Here is a 13552-nt window from a genome sequence, read left to right on the forward strand (position 1 = left end):
CCTTATAACTGGGAGTCCCCTCAGCATACAGCGATGTGTGCAGTTAGATCCTATATTCACAGGCTGGAGATTCCGCCCTCATTCCCTACTCCATAGAGATGGGGAACACCACTCTTCAGTTCAGAAGGCACAAAATTGTACTTTGTTTTGTTTAACGAAGAAGTGACATTCATCTGAATACTGAGTTTCATAACCTAAACAGATTTCCAAACTTTGGGGATTGCTTCCAAATAAAAAAAAATGCTGCAGCAAAAAAAAGATCAAGGAATCCAATTCTAGTCTCCACTCATTCAAATTTCTCTTGCCTAGTGCATTAATCATTTTATGAAAATAGGTTTTTTCCCTGCAAGATTTCTAGTATTTATGAAATTACTTTTAGCTGGAAACAGAAAATAAACCAACACTCAAGCTTTCCTCAATTCCTAGACAAACACACTAAATAAAAGAGGTGGTTAAGGCCAAGTTTCCCGGAAACCCAGTGCCAATTCCTGATGAGATTATCTCAGCTCTACTTTTTCTAACATGGTTCGTTGTTGACAAAGTGTGGAAAGCACAGAAAATAAAATGAAGCTCTTTTGTGGCTTTACAAAGCAAAAATTGTCTTAAATCTTCTTGATTAAAAAAGAAATTGGGCCAGGTGCTGTGGCTCATGCCTGTAATCCCAGTACTTTGGGAGTCTGAGGCAGGCAGATCATGAGGTCAGGAGTTCCAGACCAGCTTGACCAACATGGTGAAACCCCATCCCTATTAAAAGTACAAAAATTAGCCGGGTGTGGTGACATGCACCTGTAATCCCAGCTACTCAGAAGGCTGAAGCAGGAGAATCGCTTGAACCAGGGAGACGAAGGTTGCAGTGAGCCGAGATCACTCCACTGCATTCCAGCCTGAGCGACAGAGTAAGACTCCAACTCAAAAAAAAAAAAAAAAAAAAAAAGAAAAGAAAAGAAATCGAGGTGATGCTTCCTTGTTAGCTTGCAAACCCCAGAAAATGATACTGTAGGAAAACACCAGTCATTTAATTCACTATTAAATAGACAACTTCCTTTCACCCTCTGGATTCATAGCTCCCATGGGAGAATTTATGAACTTTAGTGGCTAGGTTCACCTTAATTAAGCCTAACTGCCCTTGACCAGTTAAATAGCTAATCTGTAAAAATGCAGCTGCTTTTGGATGTGTGCGTGTATAAAATTATTCATAACTTTTTATTTATTTCAATATCTCCATTGCTTCAGGATACTATTTTACAGCATGCATCATTAGAGGATAAATCCATAAAGATAAAGCATTTCCATTCACAGGTGCGATCTTTCACATCAGCTTTGTAAATGTCAGCACTGTTCCTGAACAGTGGGTATTCTGAAGCTAAGTCTCTGGAATCCCTGACTTTAAACTGTTGAGTAAGTTCAAGTTGCGTGTTCACACTGGCAAAGAGAGTCCCTGACTACAAAGCAACGCCCACTGTGTCATCAATGTTTCATGTCCCTTTGGACCGCCCATCCTGTTTCATTATTCCTCTTTCAGCCACCTCCAGGCCGAACACTCGGACAAAATCACTCTGGCAACTTGTGAATGCCTTCTGCTCATCTAGGATGGCTGTTTGGCCCCTTGTGCTTTCTTTACTGAGCTGTTTAATAAACAGCAGGGTAGCTGGGAGTTTCTTGGAAGGAGCCAGGCAGGGAGGGGGCACCGTGGTGCCGACTTTCCAGGCTGACTCGCAGTTGCATTTGCAAATCTGGGGCTCCCTAGTCATCCCCACAGAGCTCCTGAATAGGTTGCTAAGGACTTGGCAATGTTCTGCACAGCCACCACGGAGGCTAAAGAGGCCACAACAGCCTGGATCCCAGAAGAAAGGAAGTGCTAACAGTCTGAGTCACTGTGAATGTGGGACTGCTTCATTTAATAATCTCAGACAATTCTGTCTGGGCTTAAACTCCCCACAGTTCCATGACATGTCCCAGAGATTCAAAGATAAGTCACCTGATGCCTTCAAAACACATTTCCTTTTATTCACAAGATAGTAAAACTTATCCTTCATGCATATTCACTGGGTTTTGTTTGGTGTTTTCTTGTTTTGGGGAGTTTTGGGCTTTTTTTGACAGAGTCTCATTCTGTTGCCCAGGCTGGAGTGCAGTGGTGCAATCTCTGCTCACTGCAACTTCCACCTCCCAGGTTCAAGTGATTCTCCTGCCTCAGCCTCCCCAGTAGCTGGGACTATAGACACCCGCCACCATTTCAAGCTAATTTTTGTATTTTTAGTAGAAACAGGGTTTCACTATGTTGGCCAGGCTGGTCTCAAACTCCTGACCTCAAGTGATCCTCCTACTTCGGCCTCCCAAAGTGCTGGGATTACAGGTGTGAACCACCACACCTAGCCACATATTCACTGTTAACCAGGGATCTTCATTCATAGAATCTGGCCTTAAACAAGGGAATGAAAGATTTTTTTTTTTTTTTAACATCAAAAAGGGAGGAGAATAGATGAGAAGGAACGTTAATAAAGAAGGTCAGCTTAAGTGACCTGAAACAGCAAATGCAAAGTTGGGGGGATGTTGGTGTTCGAAGGTGTGTGGAATTCAGCAGGCAATCTTTCCCCCAACACAGACATCCTCTGAGTAGAGGAAGGGGAGATCGGAAGAAGCCTTGCTCTTATTTTGGTTGTTAACTGGACATACATGTAGTCACGCCTCAACAGTCACAAAGTCCTGGGCAAGGTAACATTGGAGTCCAGAATAGATGCCAATTTCTTTCCATCTGCTACAGAATGCTGAGCGCTTAGGAAACAGGAGAACTTTTGTAGCAGTATTTATCTCCACACATCTCATTTTTCTGTCACTCTGGGGTGGCTGAACTGTGGCATTACCATGTTCTCTAACCCATTCCTACTGTGGGATGTGGCAATGTTTGACAGAGGAAAATTGGGATTTGGACAAGATCTATTCAATGTCCCTGCATATTGTGTAAAAGCTAGAATTGATGGTGCATATACCACAACTTGAAGATAATGCACCTCATCTCATCCGAAGCAGAAGCTAAGCAGGTTTGGGCCGGGTTAGTATTTGGATGGGAGACCACCTGGGAAGACGAGTGCTGTAGGCTTGGCCAGGCACAGTGGCTGATACGGTTTGGCTGTGTCCCCACCCAAATCTCGTCTTGAATTATGCTTCCCATAATCCCCATATGTCATGGAAGGGACCCGGTGGGAGGTCATGGAATCATGGACGTGGGTTTTTCCCATGCTGTTCTTGTGGTAGTGAATAAGTCTCATGGGATCTGATGGTTTTTATAAAGGGCAGTTCCCCTGCACACGCTCTCCTGCCTGCCGCTATGTGAGACATGACTTTACTCCTCTTTCACCTTCCACCAGGATTGTGAGGCCTCCCTAGCCATGTGGAACTGTGAGTCCATTAAACCTCCTTTTCTTTGTAAATTACCCAGTCTCAGGTGTTTCTCCATAGCTGTATGAAAATGGACTAATACAGTGGCTCATGCCTGTCATCCCAGCTACTGTCATCTCAGCCCGAGGATCACTCGAGACAAGAGGATAATTTGAGCCTAGGAGTTTGAGGCTAGCCTGCACAACAAAGGGAAACTTCCTTTCAAAAAGTAATCATTAACTTAAAATGTAAAAGGTGAGACTGCTCCAGGACCCAGCCAGTCTCTCCAGTCACCTTGGGTACGTGACAAACCACAGGCACGCAAGTGCAAACTCCCCGGGGGACAAGGCCACCTCCTTCCTTGGTGACCTCCTACCACATAAGGACAGGGTGTTAGCTTAAACTATAACCTGTCCTCCCCAGGCCACAGGACCTTTGTCCTAGCCCCTCCCTAAGACTCACCAATCACCTCCCTAGGAAAGCAGAAGAAACAGGGTGCAGAGTGCTCGAGGGCCACACACCACAGTCCCAAATAATTCACCTGGGTGGCCAGGGGCTCATCTGTTCCCAATTAAAAATACATCTACAAGCCAGAGATCTTGATTTCAAACAGATCCAAGGATGCAAAAAGGCACTTTGAGCACCTAAGGTATAGTACACAATAAGGAATGTAAAGTTTCATCAGAATAATTAAGTGTTAAGTACACATATGTATGCATGTGTATGTGTGTATATATATATTAGAAAACTTTTTTACTTCATAAAAATATATCACATATCATACAAATACATTGTGGTGTGTAATAAGTACTTACCGTCATTGTGTGCCAATCATACAATTCGAGGCTTACCTGAAAACAAACGAAAAAAACTTAATTAATAGAGACTAAATATAATTTAAGCTGTGTACTTAACCAGCATAACCTGAAAGGAATAGAAAGGTGCGTTACACATTCATTGCCTCAAAAGATCTTCATTATGAAGCCATCATTAATAATTATAAATAAAAACGACTGTAAATCAAAATTTCTCTGATCTACAGGGAGCAGCATGACAAAATCACATAGAAAGATTTGTTGTGATGTTATCCAGTTAAACCCCAGGAAACAGTGATGCAATAGCTCTTGGGAAAGATCCCACAGTGTTATCGGTTTTTTCAAATTATCTTCAAGCTTGTACATCTAGAGTATCTTCTGCTAAATAGTAAATAAGCATTGTTTTGTAATGCTTATGAGATGTTTACCAAATGAAATACGGAGTTTTTTTTTTTTTACTCTTTTCTCTTGTCCATAGAACACCAACTGTCCCCTTATATCATCACAAACATGTTCCAGCAACCGCTGTGCTGCTGTGACCCACAGTAAACCATTGTTCAATTTTTATTTTATTTTATTTTTTGAGACAGGGGCTCACTCCATCACTCAGGCTAGAGTGCAGTGGCACAATCAGCTGACTGCAGCCTCGAACACCTGGGCTCAGGCAATCCTCCCACCACAGCCTCCCATGTAGTGGGGACTACAGGCACACATCACCATGCCTAGCTAATTTTTTAAATCTTTAGTAGAGATGGGGTCTTGCCGTTACTCAGGCTGGTCTCAAACTCCGAGGCTCAAGCAATCCTCCTGCCTTGGCCTCCTAAAGTGCTGAGATTACAGGTGTGAGCTACCACATCCAGCCCATTATTCCATTTTTAAATAGATGACCATTTATTTAAAAATCTTGGGGAAATTATTGGGCTGCTTATATGTGTCTGGTATTTAAGTACCTGGAGAAATGGATGTCTCCTAGATGTTGTCATTTAGTGTGCATGAGTGTGATTGGGGGCTGTGGGCGCAGAAAGTCTTTCCTAGTGTCTTGGTAACATCGATTCCACTAGAGCTGGCTCCCTAGGAACTTTTCCACACACAATGGAACTCTTCCATCCTTCAGAGTCCTCATGTCCACACAAATTTAGACACATTCATCACAGAGAGGACATTCCTGAGGCTGTGTGGTGACGAAAGCTTCATTTGTTAAAGGTTAACCTGTGGGGGCAGCAAAAATACTCAACAAGGGGATTATTAAATTTTCTAATTAAATGTGATCAGGGAGCTTTGTTGTCTGGATGTCAAGTTAAAGCCACAACCAGGCAAAACTCTTCTGAAGACAGTCAAGCACAGTGTTATGCCCCTAACCGTAGATCAACATTCTCTGTCATTTGCACTTGAGAGTCCTTTCATCATAATGAAAAGTATCAGGTGTTGAGTGTGTGTTTTACAGCTTACATGGAGCCATAAGCCAATGGAGTGGGTTCCAGTATTTTAGAAATTCCCTAGGCTTCAGGTTTGACAGGAGGGAAATAGGCCATTATCTCCCATGTCAGGCAAGGCTCCTGCTAAAAAGAGTACCCTCCCCACTGACCCTGTACCCCTCAGCTAAGGGACACATAACACGCAGACACGTTTCAGAATAATTTCACCATAACCACAGACAGTCCACGACCTCACAGTTCGTCTGTCCAGATAACGTATTCTACAAATAAGGACGCTGACACTCAGAAAAGTGAGAAGAATTCAGAAAAGTGAGAGACTTCAAAATAAAGCTAAGCTCTAATCAGAAACCAGGTTTCCAAATTTTGTCTTATTGCAGGAAACAAGGAGGTGTTGGGCACCAAAGGACAAATGTATAATGGAGCTTTTGATCCCTAAACTAGGGCAGTGATGGCTTCTGACACTGTCCACAGAGGCCTGACCATGAACAGTAAGAGCAGAGCACCGGAAGTTCCGGAACAATCCTAAAGCTGAGGCTGAGTGCACCACGCAGGTAACAGAGAGGCCAGCTGAGGAATGAGTCAAACTGAGAAGCCCCAGAGGGAAGGACCCTTGCGGGCCCCAATCGACTACTGTTCTTTAGGAATGAACCCAGTGATGTCAAAAGAAGCCAGAAATCCACAAAACCTTCCAATTTCTTAATGCTGGCACCTGTTCAAGACGTTTTTTAGGCTGGGCGCAGTGGTTCATGCCTGTAATCCTAGCACTTCGGAAGGTCCAGGCAAGAGGATCACTTGAGCCCAGGAGGTCAAGGCTGCAGTGAGCTGCATTCATGCCACTGCACTCCAGTCTGGGTGACAGAGTGAGACCCTATCTCAAAAAATACAAATTAAAAAAAAAAAAATTCCATTTAGACTTTCCTCTTCACTCATCCACAGAAAAGGCCTTGTCAAGATCAACATGACCCCCCTACTGACAAAATGAATGACCAGTGTTGTCTTATTTGTTGCATCTGTTGCACTTGGCAGGGCTGAACAATCCACCTCTCCTGAACACTTCCTTGGCTTCCAAGGCTATGTGATTTCAGACTGCTGTGCAGCCAGGAAGGAAGCCCTGCTCTACGCTGCATTACTAGACGACGGCTTTACCGCCACATCACTGCTCCACACTGACACCACTAGTTCTCAGACCTCAGCTCTTCCTTTCCATCCATCTTCACACCCTAGACGTCTGATTCCATGCTGGGGACTCCCAGAATAACGTCCTCATCTTACCTTTCTCCCAAACTCTGTACTTGTAGATATCCCATTGCCTATTAGACAAAACCTCTTTAAATGAAAGACAGTTCCCCAAAAGAACCAGGAAATTCCACAGATAGGACACAAAACAGCACCTAGATTTTATATATTAAAATGAAGAATTAGGGCCAGACATGGTGGCTTACTCCTATAATCTCAGAGCTTTGGGAGGCCACAGCAAGAAGACTGCTTGAGATCAAAAATTCAAGACCAACCTGGGCAACATAGCAAGGTCCTGAATCTACAAAAAAGAAAAAAAAATTAGCCAGGCATGGTGGCACGCACCTATAGTCCCAGGTACTTGGGAGGCTAAGGTCAAGGATCACTTAAGCCCAGGAGGTGGAGGCTGCAGTGAGCTATGATTGCACCACTGCACTCCAGCCTGAGCAACACAGCAAGACCCTGTCTGTCTCTTAAAAAATGTTGTAATTTAAAATAATCATAAAGTTAAATGAAGACTTATAGTGCATTCATTCACTATGGAATGGCAAGGAGTAATGATGCATTATTTTTTTAACCTGAAACTAAGCCGAGAATATTTTTAAAGCTTTAGGTCTCATTCAAGAGCAATCCAGAAGCAATAGCATCTTCTTCAATCACCAAAACACAGTGGCCATTGATCCAGAGGACAGAAGAGCTGACTACTCACTCCAGCGGTTCTCAGCGTTGGGCAAGGCAAAAGCTTACACTTCTTAAGTCTGCAAAAAGGAAATATGTCTGCCCTGCAAGTCTTTATAGGGTCCTGTGTTGATAAAACTAAATATCTTGAATAATAATCCTTCAAAGATTATTTAAAGTAATATTACATTTATTCTTATTGTATAACTCAGGGCCATTTTTAATAATCAATTATTTAAGGAGCACTACATTAACAATTTATTACAGAAACCTATAAAAAGAAATGTTTAAATTTAGAATGTCTGATAGTTAAGGTTATGATTTTCCTTATAATAATTGCAAGAATGGTTTTTTAATAAACCCATGTCCATGATCATAAGACCGCCAAGAATTACCTTGAACTGCTCCTTTTAAGATCATTCCAATGTATCTTCCTTCTGCCAATATATTATGTCATCATTAGCAGTAATATTTTAATTCTAAAGATTCTTTTAAAGGAAAGTCCAATTTGGCAAAGTTTTTTCCTGCCCTATTCCCATCAAACTGTTACAAACATTATTTACTTATCAAATTTTTGTGTAAACTAAGATTTTCGTTAAATTTTTAAATGATCTTTCAAAACCACAGTATTTTACGGTGTAGTGAAAATTTAATGACACTCATTTTTGGACCCCTTTCAGCGCAAGTACCACCTTCTTCCTGCCAGATTCTATGGCGGTTCCCACTTTTAGATTCTATATCTGTAGCTAAAGTTACACACCAATTCTGGGTCGTAGCACATATTCTTAAAAATAACTGTTTGACTTTGCTGTCTAATCATCAGTTGCTTCTATAGAAACACATTTGAGATTAACCACATTAAAGAAATAGGTGACTTTTTTAATGGGGAAATTAAAACATGTCCCTAAAAATTTCATGGAAACTCAGTATTTGTTTATTCATATCTCCAAAGAATCCTAACATTTTAACATTGTTTCTCAGTGAAAAGTGGGGATTAGGCAGAATAACGAACCTATTACTTCAGCTATGTTCAAAGTCGCCCCATAAACTGGAGCTTTGATTTTACAATGGAGACACTGAATGCTTTTGTGTCTGATCTGTCTTCATTGCGGTTCCACAGGGAGTCCCTATATTTCAAACATGCCTGGCTTAATGAATTTTTTTTCTTATTATTGCTGCAATCTGTTTTGGTGTCAGATTTACTCCAGCTTGGAGGGCTTTGTTGCTCTCTTTTCAGGCAGCAGACCCTTTCAGTTTCTGAATATGTTGGCTAAGGATACAAAGGAAGAGGTCTGAGAGGATGTGCAACGCCACCGTGGTATAAACCAGAACGGAACCTTCAAAACAATTCCCTCCTCCTTTTGATCAGTGAAGCAGCCGCAGCCTAATATTTTGAAGTGCATTTTTGTTATCTTTAGGTCAAACTCAAATGCATACGGTCATGAGAACAGACCTCCCTAGAACCTCTGAGGTTCACGGCAGCCTGGGTCTCGTCATTTTATTTGTGTTGAAGTCATCTTTAGGTGCCATGTTTTCATAATTTATAAAGAAACTAATCTGCTCAGAAATGGTTTCACCAAGGAAACCATTTCAGACTCTCTCAACCGTCTGTTCAGAGAGTCTGAAAATCTCAGTGACCCCTCAAGACAATATCGTCTACATTATTTTACCACAAGTAAAGGGCAAACTGATGTCTAGGTAAGATACGGTCACATACGCACAACTATATAACTTCTCCATTTCCTGAGTTCTGTTTAAAAAATCTGCATGCCACACTCTGGAAAATAGGAAAGTGTCATATGACAACAAAATTCCTCTGTCCTCTGATGGGGGTGTCTGCCTTTTATGTGGCCATAGGGCTTAATAGGTTAGAGCCTGGTGCTGGCCCTACTAAGGACTCGGGGTAAGAGTGTTCGAAGTTCAGGGTGGGAGTTGGTCCCTCCCTGCAGGAAGTGGACATCCAGGATTGAAGAGGAGGAAGGGTCTTAGAAGCAAAATGGAACCCTGAAGCTGTCCTGAGATAAGAATTAGAGTGGGCATGGTGTGGTGGCTCATACCTGTCATCCCAACACTGGGAGGCCCAGGTGGGAGAAGCACTTGAGGCCAGGAGTTTGAGACCAGCCTGGGCAATACAGTGAGACTCCCATCTCTACATCAAATTTAAAAATAAGCCAGGCATCGTGATGCATGCCTGTGGTCCCAGCTACTTTGAGAGACCGAAATGGGAGGACCGCTTGAGCCCAGGTGTTTGAGGCTGCAGTAAGCGGTGACTGCACCACTGTACTGTGGTCTGGGCAAGACAGCGAGACGCTTTCTCAAACAAACAAACAAAGGAATGAGAAGGAACACCTCTGTCTTTATGGGCCTCTGTCTTTTGGTTCTCTTGCAGGTCCTCCCAGGAGGTGGAATCAAACATACCCACTGTCCTGTGAACACAGGGGTAAAGCCATGTGGGAAGGTGACCATGAAGAGACATTAACTGGAAAATGCAGTGATATGATTTTATAAGCCAGATTATTTAACATCATGTTCCCCTTTAGAATTACATCCTTGCAATTGTCACTTTCCATTTGCTGAACTCAAGCCTAAGTGTTAACCTGAACATGACGGTGTCAAATTAGCAGTCCTGCTAGTGCTCCCTTAGTCTTGGCTCCCATTTTCAATGATAGCAAAAGAAATAAGTACACTCCTTCAAACCAGGTTCCAACTTAATTCTACATCTAATCAGACCTGATTGAAACCCCTCAAAAGACAACCATTAAAACTAGGAAGCAGACAAACTCTCAGGTTAAGGATTAAAGACAAGAGAAGTAAACATTCCCAGTTATTGCCGGGAGTGTCAGGACCGAACACGGACTTTGGACATATTGCAGCAGGTGGCTTAAGACTGGACCAGGAACCATCTCTCCTTTCTGCTAAGTCCTTTTGGATTGTCTCCTGTTTTAAATTAAATGTGAAATTATTCCTGTAGATCTTACTGTTTTTGTGTTTTAAAAGTCAACCATTAGAACTCAATGGCTGCCTGTGTGGGCGTAGAAAGTCCCTTTTACTGGAAAAAATATATACGGTTGACTCTTGAACTGCAAGGTTCCACTTACACGTGGATTTTCTTCCACTCCTGCCACCCCCGAGGCCAACCTCTCCTCTCTCTCCTCCTCCCCAGGCCCCTCAACACAGAGAAAAGTAGAATGAAGACCTTTATGATGATCCACTCCCACTTAATGAATAACATATACATTTTCTCTTCCTTATAATTTTCTTAATAACATTTCCTTTTCTCTAGCTTACTTTATTGTTAGAATACAGTATAGAATACATAGAACATACAAAATGTGTGTTCATCAATGGTTTATCTTATAGATAAGGTTTCTAGCCAATAGCAGGCTATGAGTCATTAAGTTTTTGGGAAGGCAAAAATTATACACAGATTTTGGAGTATGCAGGAATATGCATAGCACCCCTAACCTTCAGGATGCTCAAGGGTCAATGGTACCTCAAAACATAAAATGGCAATGCTCTGAACACAGGGTGTGATTCTTATTTTCAGCCATCAGCTGCCCTTGTTAAAACAGAACTGTATTATCTAGTGAGCTGCTCCTAAGAAGGAAATTACAGTTGCCCATGTTTCTCTTAGATATTTAAAGATGTCTCAGTACAGAGCTCTCAGGAAATCTTCAGAATTTCCTGTCATTTCGAAGTCTCTGACTTGGAAGAGAAGCTGTATGAGTAAAGAAGACGGGAGAAAGCTATGAATTCCCCACAGACTAGTAGGACTTATCTCATGACGCCATCTTATTTTTAGCTTCTGCCAGCTGGGTGGTGCTCGGGCACTGGAAACCCTAAAGCTTGCCATAGGAGCATGGTAAAATTCTGAACTTCAAAAGAGTGCTATATGAGGATCATCTCAGCATGGAGAGAAAGCAGAAGGAAGAGGCATGAGTGTTGGTGAGATCTGCGTGAACTTCATCGTGATTGCAGAAGGGTTGACTAGGGTAGAAAAAGAAGCTGAGTGGGAGAGAGATTTGAGATTACTAGCCACTTCCCTGCAGCACTGCCTGCCTTGGGAATGCTCCATCCACTGACATCTAAATACCCATTATGGAAAAATAGACTTACATTGCAGAATAAGGAGAAGAGGTCACTGCTTGGTGGTCTTAGCTTTTTATACGTTCCAATTCTTCTGCACCCTCAAAATGATAGCCACACTCAGGGCATGTGGCGTAAGTGAATGCTCTTCACCCAGGCTGCCCCCACAAAGGACGAGGGCATTTGCCCAGGGAGAGGCCTCTGCTGGGGCTGCTGCTCCTGGTGGAGGGGCTAATTGGGACACACAAGGTCCCCAGCGCTTCTGTGGTGTGGGTTGGCCCATGGATGGATTTTCCATTCCATCTCTAATTTTTTTCCCCTTCACATTTTCCACACGGCTCTAAAATTACTCTTCAGAAAAGCGTTTATCTTCCTATTGCCATGTCACAGCCTGTCGCCATTAGAGGATTTTCAGGAAGGACTGGCTGTTACCTGTAAAAACATCCACTGGCTTTTACGAGTGGAACATCACCAACAAATCCTATTTTCTTTCCTCCCCATTCCCTCCCAGCCCATCCTTTCCCTGCTACCCACTCAACTCATAAACTCAGTAAAAAGATTTCAACATTTCTCATCCTTTTTCTCCTTTTTTTCTTCAATTTTTTTGTTGTTTTTGGAAAATTTATTTCGAGAAGCAGCTTTATTTCCAGTACCTGTAGCTGACTTCCATAAACACATGAGAAAATGCATAGTGGGATATCCCAGTGTGTCTTGTTTTATAATATCAACGTGTGATGTGTGTTTGCATTACTCAATAGGGATTTTCATTTGTTTCCATTTGTTTTTATTTTATCGTGTGTGTGTGTGTGTGTGTGTGTGTGTGTGTGTGAAAGAACTATTTCCTCCGGGTTTTTTTTAACTTTTTTTAATAATAAAAAGCTAAGTATTTTTATGGTTCATGTTAGAATATTTGGAAATATCAAAATAGGGAAGAAAAAAACCTTCCACCAAGTTAAAAGCCAGGAATACTAATATTGATATTTTAGCATATTTTTCCATTTGATTTCCTGAAATTTTTTCTATGCAATGTTTTAGATTTACGGGGAGGTTCATCAACTCAGTTCAAGTGTTCCTTTCCTTAGAAGTCTTTCCTTGGCTTCCCCTCATGTTCACCCCATCACAATGAATTGTAAATATCCTCTGTGTACACATTTGTGTCACTGACTTGACTAATAGCTCCTGTTTGGTGGGGACTTTCTTTAGTTCATCTTAGTTACTCTAGGATCCAGCACCTAGCAATAAATTCAAATATTTCTTTGCACAAAACAAATATTGATTTGTGCAGCCTCTGTGCTGGGGCAGTTACCAGAGACTGAGTATTCATCAGTGAAACAGACAGATATGAGGATGGCCAGCCACGGGTTATGGGAAGAGGAGGGCAGAAACATGGGGAGAGAAGGAGGGCTTAAATAAAGGCAGGGGTCAAACCAAGTAGGGCCCTATGAGCTGGGCAATGGGGAGCCACTGAAGGATTCATACAGGCATCACACTTTCCCTGGATCCTGCATAGGAAGAGATCAAAGCATTCCACAAGCGGAATCAGGGGAACCACTTAAGAAGCTGACAGTGAGCTGGGCGTGGTAGCTGACACCTGTAATCTCAGCATTTTGGGAAGCCAGGGCAGGAAGATCACTTAAGGACAGTAATTTGAGACCAGCCTGGGTAACATAGCAAGACTTTGTCTCTACAAAAAATTTTTTTAAAGATTAAGCATAGTAGTGTGGCCTATAGTCCTAGCTGCCTGGGAGGCTGAGGTGGGAGGATCATTTGAGCCCAGGAAGTGGAGGCTACAGTGAGCTATAATTGTGCCACTGCACTCCAGCCTGGGCGATAGAGCAAGACCATGTCAAAAAAAGAAGAAAAGAAACAGGAGCTATGACTGGGTGGGTTCTGCAGGGCCATCCCTGCTGGCCCAGGCCATGTGGA

At 42.4% G+C, this 13552-nt stretch overlaps 1 protein-coding gene across 1 annotated transcript in view; it reads right to left on the reverse strand.

The window, feature by feature from the left end:
• The window catches only part of LOC108309243 (putative uncharacterized protein C10orf126), a 27656-nt gene that overhangs the window by 2543 nt on the left and 11561 nt on the right, over window positions 1–13552 (reverse strand). Inside the window, exon 3 of the mRNA XM_017535449.1 lies at window positions 4191–4226. Within this exon, the coding sequence (XP_017390938.1) occupies window positions 4191–4226 (36 nt within the window). The remainder of the gene's footprint in view (window positions 1–4190; window positions 4227–13552) is intronic.

Source organism: Cebus imitator, unplaced genomic scaffold, assembly GCF_001604975.1.
Source record: "Cebus imitator isolate Cc_AM_T3 unplaced genomic scaffold, Cebus_imitator-1.0 Scaffold92, whole genome shotgun sequence".
Lineage (NCBI taxonomy): Eukaryota > Metazoa > Chordata > Mammalia > Primates > Cebidae > Cebus > Cebus imitator.